At 47.8% G+C, this 19,042-nt stretch overlaps 1 protein-coding gene across 18 annotated transcripts in view; it reads left to right on the top strand.

The window, feature by feature from the left end:
• The first annotated feature begins 307 nt into the window (after positions 1 to 307).
• LOC130158692 (H(+)/Cl(-) exchange transporter 5) overlaps positions 308 to 19,042 on the top strand; it is a 43,961-nt gene continuing 25,226 nt past the window's right edge. For 2 of the 18 annotated variants that reach the window (XM_056359593.1, XM_056359585.1), the window contains exons 1-3: positions 308 to 415; positions 996 to 1,257; positions 17,696 to 17,845. In XM_056359593.1, the coding sequence (XP_056215568.1) occupies positions 17,816 to 17,845 (30 nt within the window). In that variant the 5' untranslated portion in view covers positions 308 to 415; positions 996 to 1,257; positions 17,696 to 17,815. Of the gene's footprint in view, positions 416 to 995; positions 1,282 to 1,302; positions 1,323 to 12,059; positions 12,670 to 14,725; positions 14,939 to 16,258; positions 16,296 to 17,695; positions 17,846 to 19,042 lie in introns of those variants that run through there. The other 16 variants (XM_056359590.1, XM_056359579.1, XM_056359587.1 and 13 more) reach the window with 15 other exon arrangements.

Here is a 19,042-nt window from a genome sequence, read left to right as displayed (position 1 = left end):
TGGAGGCAGAGGGCAGAGCAGCGATGGGGGGGTCCATGATAGGGGGGGTCAGTGATGGGGGCTCAGCGATAGGGGGATCAACAATGGGGGTGTCTGCGGTGCGACGTGCCAGCAATGGGGACAGGGGCAGGGGGGAGGTGCGATACGCGCTGTGGCCTCACGCAGGGACCCTCTCCCCTCGCTTCCCCCCGCCCTTGCAGAACAGGGAGCATACTGCTTTAAGAGCCCGGCGCCCACACTCAAGATGGCGCCGGCAAAGGGTGTCTGGGCTTCACCCGCGCGGCAGTGCGCCTGCGCACGAGCCCTGCCCGGCCCGCGGCCGGTGGGCGGGGCCTCCCAGCGCGCAGTGCAGCGGCGCGGGGCGGCCGGCGCCAGGCTCGGCCTCAGCGGCGGCGGAGCGGCCCAGGCGGCCGAGGTGCGGGCCGGGGGCAGGGGCTAGGGCCGAGCGGCTGGGCCGCAGCGCCCGTCTCAGGGTGGGGAGGGACGCGGCGTCGCGGCTGGGAACCGGGAGCTTTGGGCAGGGCCGGCATGGGACGCTGAGGAGAATCCCGGAGAATTCCCGGGGCCCCGTGTCGTCCCGGGCCGGGCCGCGGTGGGGGCTGCCCCGGGGGAGGAAGTGTCCGGGCATACCCGAGCCCGGGTATTTGTTTATTTTACAAATGTGCGCAGGGCGGGCAGTGCCCACGGGGTTTGTGTAGGTGCCTCCGCACCCCTTCCATGTTCTTGGTACCGCCCGCCTCCCGTAGGTCAAAGGTACCGCCGGTCGGGGGGGGGGGGGGGCGCTCCTAGAGGCGGGTGGCCTTCGACCAGGAGCTGTGTTTTTTCTATTAAAATTAGCATATAATGAGGGTGGTTCACTTAAAGCTCGAAGGGTTTTACTGTTCCTGCCAAACGTCATGGTTTGTCGCTAGGTTCAGCAGACTCAGGCCCTGCCTCCAGGCCTGGTCTTTTACGTTCTTCTTCATAGGTAACCAATTCCTATCTTGTTTTGACAGATAACCTTCTGATGGTTTTCTTGACCTGTGCAGTGTTTCATCTTACATCACCTGTGCCAGGCAGGTTGTTCCCCATGCGCTTGGCAGGAGTGCGGTGCCTGGCACGCCTGGGGCACAGGGCCGGGGCTTCCCCCCGCAGCGTGGTGCTGGGAAGGCTGTGTGTCCTGCCTGAGCTTCCTCGCCCGAGCAAGTCACTCTTTCTCTTCCAGCAGCTCTAAGAAGCTTCGGAGTGAAGGCAGGAACAGCTGAGCCTTGGGCGAAGGTACCGATGCCGCTTGTTGGATGGGTAAATGATCCTCTCGTAATCGCGATTGACCTCTCCTGTGGGTGAGCGCTGGTGCGAAATGCAGAGAACTGGGACTGGGCAGCATACAGCAATGCAATGAGCTGCTGCGGGCATGCCACCTACTTTTCTTTCCGTCCACCTTTAGGAATAGGTGGTGCAAGAATTAGGGTGGCCGGAGCCTGGGAATCCTTAATACAGTGTGCGTTACCAGCTTCTGGATGTTGTGAGCTTTCATTTGCCCAAGTTTTAAAGCCTTCATTAATCTTGAATTAATCAGTTTTGTTTTGCAGCCAGAACGAAAGGAATGATTTAACTTTTTACACTTCTGCAGAGCAGGTGTTTGTGAAATGCACACTTTGTAGTTTCCCAGGTGTTGGTGGTTCTGTTCTGGGTGGCTGTGGGGCAGGACTGTGAGTGCTAGCACCTGGGAGGCAGCCGGGACACTGGCAGACAGTGCTATGCCTCTGACTCCCTTTGTTCCCAGAAGAACTCAAAACCAGTATTATTTTTTTGTTTTTAAAATATGGCTTAAATTAATTATGGTTGTATAAAAGAGCAAATTGTTTTTAATGCTTTGGGACGCAATGGCCAAATTGTCATTTTCCCAGCCCAAGCTGGAGCCTTGCTGAGCTGCTCCTTTCTGAAATGGCCTCCCACTGTCTGCTCAGTGATAGCTGAAGGTCTTTGGTATATGACCTTAAACTTGGTTGTACCAAAATATCTTTTGAGGTTTGGTTTTGGTTTGCCAAGATTTTGTGGCCTTGACACTAACAGTTGTTCTCCCTTAAACTGTAGAAGCCAAAATGGTCTGGGAGGGGCACCTAACCAAAAGTGGTTTTTTAATAGAGCTGTGTTGTACCTGCACCTTCTAACCCACCCTGTGCACTGCACACACTTGAAAACATAATGGCAAATTTCCTTTGGTCTCCCTGTGGACTCAGTAAGTCATGATCTTCAGCTGCCAGAAAGCTGCAGAAGTTAGAAAATCACCATGGGCCCAAAACCACTGAAGCTTATTTCTCTTCTCCTGACATGTTTTGTAGGAGGTTCTTGGGAATTTGTGCCACACAGATGTACTTTTCTCTCATGTCCCTTGCCATACAGCCGTGCTGCTGCTTTCTGCTGCCATGTGCTCTTGCCATCCCCACTGCACTTCGGGACTGGGTAACACTGTGAGGCAAGATTTTCTTTCATCTAAATACTTTCCTGCAGTCATTGTCTGATTTGTGTTTGATCCGGTTTCTTGTTTGGGTGTTGTTTTTCTTAAAAAAAAAAAAGCCTTGAAGCTCGTAATTGAGTAAGAAATGTGGCTGTAACACCATTCTTTCAGGAAATATCAGTTAATGATACATTATTCTTTTGGCTTTAGATGTCTTGGCAAGGCAAGAAGCTGATTGTGCAGTTGTCATGTTGCAGCGTGCAATTAGAACATGGAGTCACTTGTGTTCTGGATGAAGAGCTGTGCTTCATGATCAACTGGTTTAATGCGAGGAATCATGGAGTGAGCTCTTAGGTTGGCAGTTGTTACTGTCATGCGAGCTGTTGGCAGTGAAGTTCAGCAAAAATCAGGAAAAGCCGACGGTGCAGAGGGGAAGTGGCTCTGGCATGGGGTGGTGGTAGGTGGTTTAGTGCTTGTGGAGGGTGTCCTGCTGCTGAGATGCCTGGAAACCTGCAGCACCTAGGTTTGTGCGGCTGCCTCCTAGATTTGGTATGAGGGTTTTAAGTGCTGGGTAATGTATACAAATTTTCCTTTTTTACCTGGGAATTGCATTTTCGAGGATGTGCCTGTGTGGTGATGGCGGCATCGCCTCCTCAGACTGAGGTGCTTGCTGCAGCTCCATAGGTTCTGAAGCCTTGCCTGCTGCTTCTGCTCTTTTGCCCTGCTTCTGTCTTCATCTACCTCCTCCTTCCCCAACACCCATACATGTCTTTCCCTCTGTCACGGTTCCTCATTTTCTTCTTCCATCCTTGATGTGGAAGGTGGCACCAGCTGTGTCTGCAGCTGGATCTGGTCACTAGTGAAGGAAGGCAAACCTGCCCCTCAAAATTCCTCACCTTGAGCATGCTTACACAGAAGTAGTGCTCATTCATGTACTATCACAGGTCATTTGGTCGGGTGAAGTCCAGCCAGGTGGCTGGCATCCCAGATTGCGTGCGCAGCCGGGCAAGGGCTGGTGGTGGCTGACATTACAATCATCTGGTCTTAGACTCATCCAGCGGGTTTATCCAGGAGTTTAGATTCAAGTCTGGGTGCAGAACTGACAGCGTGGGTTTGAATATTTATGTGCATCTTGCATCATGCTTTTAATTATTCCTTCTGGAATAACAAGTCACTCTTGGCTATGCAGCACAGTTTCATGTGCAGTTGTTTGTGAAGGACTGCAAGCTCTGGTTTTGAAAGACTCTTTCTTGGATGAGTCTCTCAAGTGTGGTAGCTCACCCATCTCCTTGGTGTAGCTTGGGCAGCATCAGAAGGCAGAGCCAGGTAACCCTGGGTGCATCCCTGCTTGATAGGAGAAGCTACAAAGCCAGATAATTTGGACTTGTGTGGTGCTGCGTACCCGTTACTGTCACGCTGCAGCTGTTTGTGTTGTGCTTTTGGCTTGAGGCCAATACTCAGATACTCCAGAGTGCTGTGGAAACACCAAAACTAGCATTTTGGGGCTTGTGGTGACGCTGGGGGTGTTTTATAGTCATTCCTTTTCTGCATGGCTCTGTTGTGGAAGGTGGGATGTTGACTGTGTGTCCCTGCATCCTCGGGGTGGAACCTTCAGGGATTTCCGCAGCAGCCATTTGTTTCGCAGGGCTGAGGAATGGGTGAGACTGTCTCCAGGGAGGCTGACTGTCGCAGCATGCTGTTGCAATCTGGAGAAGAAAGAAGTAGTCGTGCTGTAGGGCAGAATCAGGTTGTCTCCCGGGCAGAGCAGGCTGCTGCGGAAGCTCTCTGTCTCTGTGTGGCTCTTTCAGTCAAACTTCAGCAGCCAACTGACTGAACTTTGGATTTATCTGTAGTGGATGTATATGTGTTTTATTCGGACAAAGGGACCCTACAGGCACACTTGGGCAATCCAGATGACTGCTTTGGTCAGATAGAGACATCTGGTGGCTTTTTGGGGGGTGGGAGGTCTTAATCATGCCCCTGATTTTCATTTTATAGTCCTTTTGCCTTTTCATTGGTTTTTGTTTTAAGCAGAAAATTCTCAAGAAGTTTAAGTACTGTAGTGAGACCTACACAGGATATGTAAAATTACTTTGGATTTTTTTTTCTTTTTTAATGACACTTGCTACAATATAACTTTTTAAAAAAGTTTAAATAAAAGAGATACTGCTGCAGTCAGTGGCAGTCCATTTCTGTTGTTCTTTGTGACTGTAAGGACCATTATTGATAAAGGGAAAATCCTTTGTGTGTGGGTATGCAGGGTCTGTGATCTCCTAGGTGCTGCAGGACAATACGTTAGAACAGTTCCTGATGAAATATATATGCAGTTGCATTTTCCGGAACACTTTACAACGATGAGCATAGAAGGTATCTATTCACAGAGGGTCTGAAGCCATCATGGTGACTCTGCCTGCTGTGGATGAGGTCGGTGTGCCACCACAGAGGCTCGACTCCTAAAGGAAAACTTGAAAACCTGGCTGGAAACTAAGTAGAGGGTCCAGACTGCTTATTTCAGTGGCCATAGGTGCTTTGCTCTCTAGCCAAATTGCACTTTTCCCAAAGGAAGAACCTCATTGTATTTTGAGAGTGCTGTTATTGTGGGTAGCTACAGAACACTTTGACACCAAAACGTTGTGGCTTCTGCTGTTGGAGGGTAGAAGGTGAGCTATTGAATGTGTGTCCTGGTTTTGTAGGAAGCTGAACTATCTGTAGAAATTCAGAGAGTCCCAAGAGGTGCTTCAATATTGCAGTCAACCAGTTTGCCCTGTTGTTTGTGTGCTAGCTTGTTGTGGTTCCATGCAATGGCTTTCAGACCTGTTGGGCTGCAATTCAGTACTTCCAAAATGCCATTTTTATTGTGCCCCTCTTCAGAAATGTCTGGTTTTTTAAATATCTAGAGACTGTATACAGAAAGAGTGTGTATACTTTGGGTCAAATAAACAGTCAGTCTGAGGAGGACTCTGTGAGCAGGATGAAATCCATTGCTTTGACAAAAATACATAAAATCAGCTGCATCATGTGTGCCAAGCAGCTCAGGTGGATTTTGTGAAGAGGGAGATGCTGGAAAGGTAACTTGCGTGCACAACGCTTGGGGCCTGGCTGCTTCATAGCATTCAGTGTGTACCAGCTGTAATTCTTGCTGCAATTTGGCAGCATCTCTTTGGATTATTAATGCCACCTCCCTGGGGAAACTTGGCAGTAGTTCTTGCCAGGGCTTTGGTTCTCCTCCCGTAACCCCTTTACCATCGGGACAGGGAGGCTTTAAGGAGGCTTTTCTCACTGAAGATTTTGTGCAAGTTGAGTGCTTTACATTCTCTTTGTGCCTTAGAAAATCCCCTGTTAGGTTCGTTGTAGCCTATATTTCAGTAATTTGGGTGTTTTCTACCTTGTCAAGCAAGAAGCAAAACTGCAGTCTCCCCAAAATATGTCTTAATCCAATATCACATTTGTGTGATGTTTGCATCTTGGGGTGTGCTGTGAAGTGTCTCATAAAACAAACAAAAAAAGATGAGTTGCTCTGCTGGAAGAGATACAGTACTTGGCACTTAAGAAGAGTATGAAATGACAGGTTTCTAGCTGAAGCTTTATGCAAGCTTGAAACTAAGCTGGACTGTAAAATATAATTATAAATATTTGTTGAAATCTTGATATTTTAGCCATGATGGTCCTTACTATTGGGTGGGGGGTGAGGGGGAGAAAAATGAAAGGAAAAGGGGAAGAAAAAAGTGGTGGTGTTTGAGGAGAGATGATATTTCATCAGTAGTTATCTGGCTTTTTTTTTTTTTTTGTCTGATACAGTTTTGGGCATAAGCTTTCTCCATTAGATCTGAAGGACTTCAGTTCTGTAACAGCAAAATCTTGTCCTTTTTTGAATTTCAGTAGAATAACTAAATGTAACACATGTGGAAAGAGTAGGATGATTGTAAGTCATGTAATCCAAAAGTAAAGATCCTCTGTGTTAGTGTCACACAGCTACTGATTATGGTGTATGAATAGTGTGTGGCTATGAGGAGTTACATTTTTAACCTGAAAAGTGGAAATGAGTTTACAACACACTAGTTCTGTGGCTGCAGTAACTTGTTTTAGTTGGGAAGTAGAAAATTATCTATACCTTTATTAAATTGACTTATTTTCTCATTTGCCTTGTCCTTTTGTGTTTACCCCAACAGTATTTAAAAACACTGCTGTCTGGCAAGTGGTTCTGCGTGACGTGTGAAACTGTCTGGAGTGTTGTGTGGTGTGGGGGACCCGTGTGTGTGTGCTGGGTGTCTGTGGGTGCTGCTGTCATCCATGGGTGAATATGACTGTAGAGCACTGGCTGAGTGAGGTTTGAGGAGCTATGCTGCTTGGGTGACCATGTAATGATATATTTTTGGGAATGGGGGAGAGAATACAAGCCTCTTGCTAGATGAGTTCCTGGGATCTCCTCACAACAATATCAGGAATCTCATTGCGGAAATGCTACTGAGCCTTGAAGGGTGTCTGGGTTTAAATGAAGCTGGCATGTGTACTCTGTGTGCTTCCCTACTATAAAGTGGAAAGAACACTTTTTGTAAAAACCATATTTGGCCAGTACTGCTGTTTTTCATACTGCCTTGAAGACTGTTCTGTATTAAGATCTTCTCATCTTGCATCCAGGTTATTTTTCCACTGGCTTTTGGGGTGGATGTGCTGTGCTTGGTACGCTGCTGTGAACTGCTGCAGGTTGTGCCATGCTGGACCGAAGCTGCAGGTCGTGGGACTGGTCCCTGTGGATCCCATCATGGGGAGAGGATGGAGGGAGGTCCTACAGCCTTTGGCCGCTTCAGTGACTTCGCTGCCGTGTGTCTTGGGAGCCCCTAACTCCACTTCTTGTGGGTGTGGACTTTGGCCATAGCTCCTTGAGCACAGTCTGTGGCCATCTCACCTTGGAAACTGCCATCCAAGAAGAAGCCTGCCTCCTTAACGAAAACGGGGCCCACAGAGATATGCTGCTTCCCAGAGCTCCCCTAGGGAAGGAGTTGGCTGTGAGGACAGCTTTGCTTGTGATCCATTTTAAGACTAAAGATTTTGGCAGGAGGTGGCTTTAGAGTCTTCATCCAAGTTTTTGATGTTTTCTGGATGAAAACTGTGTCAGGTCTGTTCTGAATGCTGAAGCAGTCTCCGTAATGAAAACCACCTGCATCTATTCTGGCTGTTTCATGCTGGGTCATGTGTTAATCCCACTTCACGCTCTTCCCACTTGAGTTGGGAAGACTGGATAAATGGAGTGACATCTGGCTCTGTTGTTGAAGATTTGCTAAACTGAGAATGGCCTGTAGACACTTTGGAGTCATTGCTTACCAGCTACACAGGTATGTTTTAAAAACAAGGCCCTAGCTCAGCTGGTACTCCTATGCAGAACTGTGCTAGTCAACCATTTTCACCATCGTGAATTTCCAAAGAGGGTGGTAATGGCAGAGAAACTGTTGGTTGTGTTTCAGCATGGAAACTGCTGTAAATAACTGAATTTAGTCTGGAAAATACAGAAAGCTTAAAAGCCAGTAGCAAAATCCCTTTAACTGTCTGTTGCATGGCACAATCACAAACAGTCTGTAAATTTGGTGTTTTGCATTTTCAAGTTAGGCTGCTTTTTGTCAAAACATTAACCTGAAAAGAAGCGAGAAGCATTTGTGAAGAAGCTCTTGGGAAGAGGTGTCTGAGCTAAGACTGTGGATTTTTAACTGGAATTTAAAATGGAAATTACAAAAAGTTTAGAAGGAGAAGAAAAAATCAACCCAGCAAAAGCAAGATGGTCTGACTTGCATCTCGGCACTTACTGCGTTTCTGTATGTTGAAGCATCTTAAAAAAGGCAGGGGTTGCTGGAGAAAAGCACTGAAATGTCTGTCATCCCAGTAAACACATCAGTCAGGCTGCTTTGATTGGAAAATTGAGTAAAGCGACAATAGGGGTGATACTGTACAAGGGGATTAAAAAAGCAAACCCTCTGGAGAAAGCTGGGTGACTAGGACATGAGCCTGGTCCTGAGATCTGTCTGCAGCCCATGGTCAGCATCACAAGAGGGATGCATATCGAAATGTTGTTTGGTAATGTGGATGGCGATTGTGCAGGACCCAGGCTGGCCTTGCTGCTGGTCCTCTCCTGAACGCCAGCTGGCTCGTGTTGGGCATGCCTCCAGGGGTCGGAGGCAGAGGTGTCTAGCCTGGAAGAAGAGAGAAGCAGCACGTAACTGTGGAAACAGGAGTGGGTATTGGGAAGTCCAAGGTATAGTCTGTCTCTCTGAATAGCCAGTTATCTGAAGCGTCACAGATACCTGCTCAAGCGAAACGGGAAAAAAAATCAAACCACCAGAGAAGAGCAGCATGGCTGTTCAGAGGGACTTCGGGGTCAGCCTGGCTGCATGCATCTTCCGACAGTCATCCTTGGGTGTCTGCAGGCAGGGGTGGCATGCCTGGCTCTGCATCTCCAGTATGCTGGTGTACCGGCTTTCCTGTCTGTTCCTGTCTCCCACGCAGCTGTTTGCTTCCAACAGCCAGAACCTGTATGACCCAGCTTGTAGTTGTAGTCCACTGTAGGAAAAAACAAAGGCAGTATCAACAAAAACAAAGGCAATTATCAACGAAGATGATTAAACGGGAGTTTACTGCTTTAGGGGTTGGTGGGTTGGTTTGAGAGCTGTGGTTGCATGTTGATAATTACCAGGAATAACTGCTTCTTGGCTGTTAGGAAGTAGTGGTGTAGAACACTGAAAAGATGCTATCTGTTGGAAATGTAACCTGCTTTCAACCTGCAAGCAGTTGTAGGACTGCTTCTGCTTCTGAATTCCCCTTCAAATAACAGGAAAGGCCCTGAAGGTAAGAAGGGATCTGTGTTGACTGGGGAGTTAACACTGCCTTGCCAGTGACTGCTTAGAAACCTGTTTCCCTGCTGAATTTGTAGGAAACGTGAATCCTGTGTACGTGTTGGTGCCTGATATTGGTGCATTTGCTTCCCCTGGTCTGTGCATCACTTTGGGGCACTGAAACTTGCTGATAACTCCTCTCTGTGCAAGAGCTTTCCTTGTTGCTGTCCCATGTCAATATAAGAAGTTTTTAATGGGAATTTGTCCCTATCCAAAACAGGACCTGGTTTGCCAGAGGTGATTTAGCAACCTAACAATTGGCAAGTCCAGTAATGTTGTAAACAGTCTTGTTTGCTGACTCTTCAATGTGACTTGGCTTGTTTTAACACAATTCCTTAGCTATACCTGATGTGATTAATATTGCAAAGAACTGGAGCACGCCCGTGAAGAGGGAGGGAGAATGATGTTTCCTGGAGGAGCCAATTGATGCAGCAGATAACTGAGAGGAAGTAACCAAAGAAAATAAGTTTCTAATAGTGAGCTGTGATTTACTGATGCTGCCAGTGACAGCTGAGCTGAACTTGTGCTAAACAACGCTGCTTTTAGCTTTTGGAGGACTGGCACCGGTCTTGTACAGGGCTGGCAGTGCTTTTGGTTGCAGTTGTGCGCTTGCCACTTCGTGCTGCCAGAGCAGCTCGTCTCTGTTGGTACCTGCTTCAAGTCATGCCTGGGGGTATGGCTGTGGCAGTGGAAAAGCTCCCAGTGCGGTTTTAGGATGGGGAGCGTGAACACAGCAGTTCTTTTGGAATTTCTTTCTCTTCACCAAGAGGGCTGTTTTGAGTGAACGCGTGCAGTGTGAATTACCCGTGCCGCTAGCCTGGACCCAAGGTACTCTTCATGCAAGTAGTTCAAAACCAACAACTTCCTGCAAGAAGTAAATAAGCTTTTCTCCTGTTTCATGGATGATAGAACGGTTTGGGTTGGAAGGAAAATTAAAGACCATCTAGTTCCAAACCCTGCCGTGGGCAGGGACACCTTCCTCTGGACCAGGTTGCTCAAAACCCCGTCCAGCCTGGCCTTGGACACTGCCAGGGATGGGGCACCCACAGCTGCTCTGGGCAGCCTGGGCCAATGTCTCACCACCCTCATGGTGAAGAACTTCTGCCTTGTACCTAACCTAAATCAACCCATGTTTAGTGTAAAGCCATTGCCCCTTGTCCTGTCACTACATGCCTTTGTAAAAAGTCCCTCTGCAGCTTTCTTGTTGGCCCCCTTTAGGTATTGGAAGGCTGCTGTAAGGTCTGCTATAAGGATGTAGACACCACAGCACATAATATTACTTAGCTGAAACCACAAGATGCTTTGCAGGATGGGGATACAGCCCTGCGGCTGTTGGCTCCTGGTCTAAGGTCTGCCTGCATGACCTTGGCTCATAATATCTTTCTGCTTGTCAGTACCGCAGGATGCGACAGTGGGCTTTGTCAGAAAGGAAAGAACAGTGCAGGAGTGAGAATCAGCTGTTTCCTTAAAGCCTTTTGTTCATGGGGTGGCTCTCAGGAGCAGATCTTCCCCAGGACTTTGGCTTCTCTCTGCTTTTTTTCCATCTCGCCTCCTGTGCAACCCATGAGGTCCATGTGTGGCGGCTGGGCTGGCTCAGGCTCTGTAGTAACACTAACAAGGCAGGCACTTTGGATATCCTCAGCCTTTGTTCTCTCATCGGGAAGCCAGATGTTTCCAGAGTTCCCATGCCACTGTGTCTTGCTGTTCTTTTTTCTCCCCAAAGCACTTGGAAAGCACGTTCCTACTTGATTTTTGTTTCACTGTGCATGTACCCAGGGACTGGGAGCAGCATGCACAGCGTGTGTGCCTATGACGGCTGTCAAAACTTGCCTCAAAAATATTAGTTTTGGAAAGTTGTACAAGGCCTTTACTGAGGTGTATGCCTTCCAGGTACCGATGGGGAAATGTAGTTGTAAATTAGAAGTGGGGATGGAACAGCTCAGCACTCGCTTGATTATGATCTGAGTAATGAGGTCTTTATCTTCACAAGACACAGCACCCTGTTCTCATTGGATCTGCTGGAAATAAATTGTGATTTCTTCAGTGACCTGAACAGTTCAAAGCCATTAAGACTTCTTGCATTGTAGGTGTTAAGTGTTTTCATGTGTATTGTGTGGAAAATTCCAGGAAAGAGAGCATGCAGCTGAAGGCCTCTTTCCTCTTCCTCCTCCAGGAAAACAAACCCAAAAAAATCTGCCCTGAGCTGCCTTTGTGACAAACCCAAGGAGCTTTCCTGCAGTGTGCCATATGAGTATGTTTTGCTTCCCTGAGGTGAGCTGTGGAAATTCCTGGTAAAGCAGGAGAAATGGGCTGCTGCTTTTTTTTCTTATTATTTTTAGAAATCCCTTTTATGTAAAGCATCTGCAGCAGCTAAACCATTTCTTTAATCAGCGGTGGATGATTGTGGGTCATTGCTAATCTAATAAATAAAACACTGGAACATCTTGCTTCTGGAGATACGCTTTTCCTGGCAAGTATATGCGATTCTATTAGCAACACTTCCAGAAACAAGGTTTTATTCAGAAGCCAAGTGCAGTTACTCATGAGCTGAAGATGAAATCAGCGGTGATTGATGTTTTGCCTCCACTTGAGTTTTCCACTTTGCAGGGCTGAGTGGCTTAAGCTATGTGGAATGACGAATTATTCATGAAGAGGTGATACTAATGCAGACTTAAGGACCTCAGCTCTAAGTGTCTGTGTCTGTCAATGAATGAGCATCCTGTGGTGGTGAGTCCATTAACATGCTGTATCAGCCTGACATACAAAAGTGCCAAGGAAACATCGCAGGATTCGTACGCTGCGATGTGGTGTTACCTGGTGAAACATGATGGTGTGCGTTACCTTGCTGGAAGGATGTCAGACTGGAACATGGAATATCATTTGCCTGGGGCCCGTGTGAGCATGTGCCAAAGAAGAACAAAAGAACCCTAAACAAGCACTAAAACAATTCAAGTGTTTGTGTTCAGCTTGTGTTGGTAGGTTTCCCAGTTTCTCTAAAACCATCTATTGTTTCAGTCCAGCCATACAGTCCTTACCTAACGCAAACAGCTCGCCTGGTGTTTGTTTGCCTTTGATCAAGTGGCTGCTGAGGAGGAGATGCTTTGTGGAGCTGTGGGGTGGAGCGGCAGATCCCTGCTGCTCTAGTCAGCCTTGCACTGGGACCACTCCCTGTCGTCGCTCCAAGCTGCTTGCTGCAGGCCAAAAGGGCTTCTCCAGGCTCCTGCTCCAGTGCTGACTCCTCGGGCACCCCAGGAAGGGAGCTGCCCTCTCCGATGGGGAGAGGAGGGGAGCGGGAGAAGTGGACTGATGCTCAAGAATGAAGCAGCTGTCTGCAAGCAGGGCAAGTAGGTAAATAAATGCTTTCATGATCATATGCTTAAAATGCAAAAGGCACGTTGATAATTAATTGAGCCACTAAACCCTTAAGTGATTTATGTGCTGTTTGTGAAACCAGGCCATTGGGAACAGCGACATTCATTTTCCTTTGAAGATACTTGTATGCCACATACTGCACCTGAAGGGAACTTGGATGGTGTAAAAACCACAACACCCTCTGTTCTCAGCTCACCTGTTTCTGTAGCTTCATCTGTGCAGAAGGCGAGATTGCTTGTAGTCACTTCAGATGGCACAGGGAACGAGAAAGGAATGGCTTGGAAAAGCATAGTCGCTTCTTTACAGCTATGAAATTATACTTTTAAGGGTTCCGCTGGGATCTGAACCCTGATTTGTTTTCACATGAGGGCAGACCTTCTAGGCCTCAAAGGATGCTATTCTTGCCAGGAAATACTTAAAAGTGGAGAGTTCCTCTTGCCTTGTGCTGTTTGTACTTTGTACAGTGGTGGTAAAATCCCTCTCATGTGCTCCGAGTGCTGACGAGGGGCTCGGCGGGGCAGCCTGGTGTGGCAGCACCTCGGGTGCCCCAAATCCTCCTGCTGCAAGTCATTCGGCTTTTTAGTCACTGTATAATGACAGGTCTTGCCCTTCTCCCTGGGGTATTTGATTTGGCACTGCAGCTGTGTACAGGGCTTCTCGGTTCCAGTCATCCTGTACGGCTGGGAGGCTGTGTGTTACAGCAGGCCTTCACAGTCACCTCCGCTGTACCCTGCCTTCATCGGGAGCTGCTGCCCGGCGTTGCCTTTTCATCAGTATGTGTAGCTGGGGGAAGCACGAGCAGCACACATGGAGCTCCTCCGAGGTTGCTGCCTCCAGTTTTGAATGCACGTTGGTTTGATTTTGAGCCGTTAAAGAAGAAATTACAGACAGTTGGGGTTTTTTTGGGGGTGGTTTGGGTTTTTTTGGTGTTGTGTGGTGGTTGGGGGTTTTTTTTCCTCCTTGATTAAGGTCAGTGTCCAGCCCTTGTGCCGTCCACTTGAATTCTGCACATCAAGCCTGGGCCTGGTAGGATTACATGTGTCGTGGGCCGGAATACAGCAAAATCCAAACCACCTCACTTAGTTTACAGTAGACTGAAATTTCTCTGTTGTGGAGTAACCCCCTCTGCTCTGGAAATGTTTGTTTGTTTTTTTTAATGGCACTGTGAGCCTCTGGATGAGGATGCTGCAGGAAAGCCCTGCTCTGCTAGCTCCCAGCTAGGTGCCAGGAGCATTGACATAACAGCTAAATGATATATTTTTCTCTCCTTTCCTTTGGTTTTTCAGTTACAATTGGCTTACTCTATTTTTTTTTTTTTTCTTATTTCTGTGCCACTGAAATCGTGGTAATACCACTGGTAATCATGGGAGGGGATGTGCCTGCTCCTGTGAAGAGATGCTGTGGGGACAGGGAGGAAGAAGTGTCCTGAACTACCAAAGTACCGCTTAGATTTGCTGATCTTGCGGGGTGGGGGGAAGGCAGTCCTGTGACCTTGGGTTTTCACATGGAACAGTCGCTAGGTGGTAAGCTCGCTCCTTCCCCCGCAGCAGGCAGGACTCGTGAAGGCAGCAGGTCAGGGATGCTCCTTGCCTGTTTTGAAGTCCCATTCTGGTGCAATGTCCTTGTGGTGCTGGTGGAGCCGCAGCCAAGCCTCCCATCTGCCGGCGGGGACAAAAATGCTGTGGGAACTTTTACTGCGCTCTGTCTTGGAAAGCGTTGAAGCTGCACGCTGGAAGGGCTGGTCTGAGCCCATGCCTTGCTCGCCCAGGGCTCGGTGCGGGGTGGTGGTGGCAGTGCCGGAGCTCACCAGTGCCATGGCTTGCTGGTCCCACTCCTTACAGCAAGGAAGGGGTGACTATGCTGGCACGAGGCCGGGTGCTGCGGCTGGGGGAGCAGATTTGCTGGGTGTACTGGTGATGTCGAAGCATGAGGAGCTGCAACGTCTGGTGCTGACTGAAAAGGGCTTTGAGGGCTGCAGCCGGCGTCGCGGCAGAGGCTGGGCTGGGTTTGCTGGGCAGGCTGGCAGCCGGGTGCTCTGGCTTCCTGGTTGTGAGTGCTGTCATCTGAGTCACTCCCAGCCGTCGGGGCCGACCCCTGGGTCGGGTTTTGCTTCGTTGCTTCCCTTTGCCTGGCTGCGATGGGAAAGACGAGCAGGGACAGAGACAGGCAGAGGAGGTGAATGGGAGCAACTGGAGGATGATGGCTTCTCCCCCCGGAAAGCGTTGGGTGCATCAGGAGCCCTTTGGTACGTACGCCTGCTGCGGGGATGGTCTGGGCGGCACCTGTGGCCTGGTAGGAAAGGAGCAGCTGTTGCCTGATGTATTGTGGTAAATTAACAACATAGATAAGCATGGGAACAGTCTTTTTTTTTTTTTTTTTTTCTCTTTGTGCTCATAGTTTAACCTGGAAAGGCATTGCTCGCCCATAGAGGGAGCGTTCTTGTTAGAAAAAGGGACTTAAACCCGTGTCTCCAGAGATTGCTGTAGGACTTGGGGGAGAAGCAAGTGCAGAATTACCATCATCTGTGTCCTTTTTGTGCTGCGTACATGCTGGGTGTTACCTGGTCTCTTCTGTGACTGGAGGGTACTGTGCTTGTTGCTTTGGTTTTGGTTTTTAAAACTGTAAATGAGAACAAACTTAGGGATGGGTTGGGGGGCCAGGAGGTAACATTGCTCCAGTTTCTGCTCTTCAAACAGGGACTTGTTGGCTGCCTGTGCTGGCAGTGTCATGTTGGCTGAGGAACAGACTGGCAGGGCTATGAATTTACACTTTTTGTGCAAAGCAAAAATGTGAATGCAAACGTATTTTAAACCTCCCCTCCCACATATACACACACATGAGTCTTACTGTAAAATACCTATAAAACCATATTATGCTGCAGACAGGCCCTGTGAGACACGAGCAGAGTTTCTTCAGTTCTTTGCCAGGGTGAAGGGGTTGTCCCAGCCTCAAGGGCTGGGAGCTGGCATCCACTGTGCTCCCTGGAAGCAGCTTAGTGGAAGTGCACTACAGCACTAATGAAATTTAGTTATTTTTATGGTTAGTTGGCAAATAATTGCTTTGTACTCCTCAGTTTCTCCTGCCTTCAGTCCTCCCTGCATGCTGATGGAGGACTGCAGCCCACGCAGTCTTTGTGCTTTCAGAGCGTGCTAAAAGCATCGCTGCTGGCAGGGTGGCGTGCAGCAGCTCACGCGCCTTCCTGAAGCACCCGGTTCCCCTTGGCCAGTGCTCAGCGCTTTCTTTACTGGTGTGTTCTGCACTAGTTTAATGAGTAAACAGAGCTTAAAAGTTAAGAAACATTTGCTCCACAGAGTAAGGCTCATGGAAGAGCCCAGTGCATCACTTTGTAAAATGCCAAGGTTGAGGGTTTTTTTGTGTGGTGTGGCTCTTTTTTTTTTTTTTTTTTTTTTGTAATAGGAAGTGTTTTCTGCAGTGTGTGTAATTCGTACTGTTTGCAAGTGCTGGCTGGCTTTTTCCCTTCCTGAAATAAGGCTGAGCTGCATATTTGGTTCCTCTAATTCTCTTGAAAAATACGTATGTTTGCAAGAGAAAAGCAAACACAGCCTATCTTCTTGTTAAGATGAAAAGATCCCTGCTTTCAGGTTGTAAGAGCTATTTTTGAGGCTGAGACCTCGATATTTTCTTTCAGTTCAGTTTATTTTTATGCTTTCAGAGCTTGTGCTTTTGTAGTTCCTGCCATCCTGGAGAAGAGGAGGAGAGATGATGGGTTTTATATTGTGGTCTGGTATGGGCAGCTCCTTGAGATGGCTAGGTCTGGCAGCAAGTCAAGGGTACTTCAGATAATTTATGAAGTTTAGTAGCACTCTTCCAGATTGCATTTTGCAGCTTCATGTGTGGGTGGATAAGAATCATCATTCACTTGGATTGTTTTGGTAGTTGCCTGTGTTTTGGAGAAGGGCAGGTAGGTGAACTTGGCACATCTGGAGAGCATCATAGCTGCATCTCTGCTGTGAGGATCCTTCCTCCATGATCGGTTTGCACAGTGCTTTAGCAGCAAATGCAAGGATATCATGGGAGGTGAAAGGACCAAAAAAAGAAGAAAAAGAAGTAATTGCAAACCTGTTGAAAGCACACATGGAGATTATTTTAAAAATACATCAGTGGATGGCACCTGCCTTGTCGAACATGGTGTTGACCCGAGTCATTTTCTGCCTGCTGTTAGAGTGGATTTCCGATTGCTCTGTCTGGTAGTGATCAGCAGATAGAAATTGATTCACAGTCCTCGTGGGAAATAGAAAGGGGAAAATAGAAGTGCTTTGAGAGGCTTTTTAGACCAATAACATAGAAATATAATTGGCTTTCTATAGAGAAAAACATTATCTGAGGCATTTGGACTGCTCTTGTGTTAGAGGTCGTAGTTGGATCACTGGAGCACAGGCAGTGGTAGTGGGTGAACTGGGACAGTGCACCTGAGCTATGGGCAGCTGAGATGGGGCTGTTCCTTGGTTTTGGGGTAGTTGCTTGTAGTTTGTGTGTCTCATAGCCTTGATCAAGCTCGTCTTGTGGCTGGCAGCCAATAATTCAAAACCCAGTTTGAGTCCTTTTCCAGCAGGCAGTGGACTAAGGAGTAGAGAGTGCGTGTGTGTAGGATCCCTGATTACAGAAGGATTTTCCTCTGTGGGGCTTGGCTTGGCCACACAAAGTTTTCAACACTTGTTCTTTTTTAAGAACTTGGGCACCTTATTGCTGTCGTGTCTGTTTGTCTTTCCTGTTGAGTTCAGATGTCATACTGGGACCCAGTGCTTGTTTCTGGCATGTGGCAATATGAAATCTAGTGCAAGAGATTTACTTGGAATTGTAAGCATCCAGTTTTGGCCTGAACTTCAGGCGGTTTTGCTGCATTTCTCCTTCGCAAGGGAAGAGCAGTGTGGCCTCCTGGTCTTTAGGACAAAGTGTCAAGTGCAGGCATCAGTACAGTTGGCTTAGAAAATGAGTTTTCATCTTCATACTTGTGCTCTAAAAAATTTCCTTTCGCTCTCAGGTTTGGAAGCTCTGGCCATGGATCAGAAAGGCTATCGACGGGGGAGTTTCCAGAGCAGCACTAGTGATGAAGATATGCTGGAAATAGCAGGAGCCTCTCTGGACTTCTCCATGGCAGACGATGACCCACCACTCGACAGGGAGATGGGAGGTAATACCCATGCATCTTTCTGCTTTCAGTTTTTTGTAATGGCTTTTGTTAGGATTTCATGTTAATATTTTCTGAGTGGGTCCCACTGGTCTCTGCCTAGGATGGGTCTTGCATTTCACAGCACCAATGTGAATAGCTTGCAGGATTCTGCACAGCATTGCATCCCTGAATAGACTTCAGCAGAACAGCTGAACGCTTGCTGATGTGCCACATTTGGCTTCCAGTGTTGTTTTGTAATGGAGGCTGGTGGGTGGTGTGTGTTCTGTGCAAAGTAGAAAATGTCCTTAAAATAAATGGCAGTAGCAAGAAGCATGTGAGTGGCTTTGTTGTGGTGGAGAGGCACTGCTTGTCTGTCTCTAGCAACTGAGCTGCCTGATCTCAGGCTGTGTGCATCCAGTAACCTGTCAGGGGGGAAGACTGCTCTCTTCGCAGTCTGTGTCGTTACTTTGCTGTTAAACGTAGCATATCCGCTTCCACTGCTTCACTTTTAGGGTTTCTGGATAGTCCTTTCTGGAGTTTTCCAAAATAGCTGCCATAGGGAAGAGCTGGCTTTGCCATGAGGGAGGGAGGTATCATCAATGCAACAGGCAAGGATGACAGTGCAAAGCAATTCCTAGGGGTTTGTGATAAAGTAGAGACTTTCTCCTTCCCTTCCCTTCCCTTCATCTTTACCTATAATTTTAGAGATTTTCCGTTGTGTAGAGAATCTCAAAATGGAACAACACAAAAGGGTTTGGTGCTAAGCTCGCACACAGCCTGAGGTGCCTCTCCTGCTACCAGTCGTCTGTCCAGGGACAGTCTGTTGCTGCCTCCTCTAGTCTGAGCCTAAAGTTCTGAAATTAGTGGGGGAGAGATGTCTGTGCACGGTTTTGCCGATTTGCTGCAGTGACTTTGGCACTGGACAAGCAAGATCTGTCTGATTTTTGTCTTCTGGGAATTATCGTAAGTTAGTTTAAAAGCAAAAATATGTCATTTTGGGCAGCATACTGCAAGTTGCCATGACTTCCTATAAGTCACCTTATGCTGCTTGTCCCCTACCCCAGTTTACTGTAGGGCAAAAAATAAAAAGAAATCCTTCTGGTTTGCTTCTCAGCTATGTGGTCTGCTTCTAGGTAGTGCAAATGAAGTCAGACTTCCTCAAATGTCACCTGTCAGTAGCTGAAACCATCAGCTCTAATGCTGCGGGAGATCCTATAG

This window comes from Falco biarmicus, chromosome 14 (genome assembly GCF_023638135.1).
Source record: "Falco biarmicus isolate bFalBia1 chromosome 14, bFalBia1.pri, whole genome shotgun sequence".
NCBI classification, from domain to species: Eukaryota; Metazoa; Chordata; class Aves; order Falconiformes; family Falconidae; genus Falco; species Falco biarmicus.
This window is presented reverse-complemented; position numbering and strand designations above follow the sequence as displayed.